We start from the raw sequence: 879 nt of genomic DNA on the forward strand, positions 1-879 counted from the left end.
CTTGAGGTACGATGTCCAGACCATTTCTGCTGCTCTGGTGTAAAGAAGTCCAGTCTTTCCTTTGTATTCAAGTCCTGAGTCCTTCAGGCTTGTTGATTATTTTTTTCCTAAATTTTTCTATTTATTTTAAACTGCATCTATCAATTTTTTTTCCCCCTGTGACCCTAGTAGCCTTACAATGAACTCACTGCTAACGCAGCTAAACCTCTTGTCGGTCTGGTGGCTGGCAGAGAGTATTTCTCTGTCGTACCCAGCACCGCTCAGCCCCAGGCATCGCTCACAGCGTCTGCTCTCACCCTCTACATCTGGGAAAGCAGCAGCTACTGCGGGAGCAGCAATTTGTTTCATTATATTCCAGGGACCACCTTTTTTTTTTATATGCAAACGTAGCTTTGCAGCTTAGAGAAAGCTCTGCACAAGCGTGCGTTTGCTGCGATGGCGACCGTCTTTGGCCAAGGTCACCATCAGGCTCCCAGCTCTACCCCCGAGTCTTTTAGCGCTTTCTCTGCTGTGGTTTTGAGCCAAACCCTTTGGGTCTATTCCTTCTGTTTGCGCCATGAGCAGCCAGCGTTCTCTGGTGGCCTTTACTACAGCGTCTGTCTTGCCTGGCCACAGGAGAGTGGTTTTACCCTGCTCTGCGACCTCCCTCCTGGCGAGCTTTGTTTCGTGCGTGGGCAGGTTTTGTTCCTCCATTTTGCTGCTCGGGCTCCTTGCTTATGCCAGCAAGGGTTTCGAGTGCTGTACATGGGCCACCACTCCCCACTCCAGGCTGGTATGGTGCCCCATTTCCCACCCACCTCTCGTTTATATTTCTCCTCCCTCGCCACCATCTCCTGCTGGTTTTTTAGCCATTGTCATACCCACATGTTGCTTCATTTC

The 879-nt window shown here is 50.2% G+C and overlaps 1 protein-coding gene across 1 annotated transcript in view; it reads left to right on the top strand.

Annotated features, from left to right (window-relative positions):
* Nucleotides 1-435: 435 nt before the first annotated feature.
* The window catches only part of RASL11B (RAS like family 11 member B), a 4,871-nt gene continuing 4,427 nt past the window's right edge, over nt 436-879 (top strand). Inside the window, exon 1 of the mRNA XM_035897704.1 lies at nt 436-666. Within this exon, the coding sequence (XP_035753597.1) occupies nt 436-666 (231 nt within the window). The remainder of the gene's footprint in view (nt 667-879) is intronic.

Source organism: Egretta garzetta, unplaced genomic scaffold (genome assembly GCF_000687185.1).
Source record: "Egretta garzetta isolate BGI_Z169 unplaced genomic scaffold, ASM68718v1 scaffold557, whole genome shotgun sequence".
Lineage (NCBI taxonomy): Eukaryota > Metazoa > Chordata > Aves > Pelecaniformes > Ardeidae > Egretta > Egretta garzetta.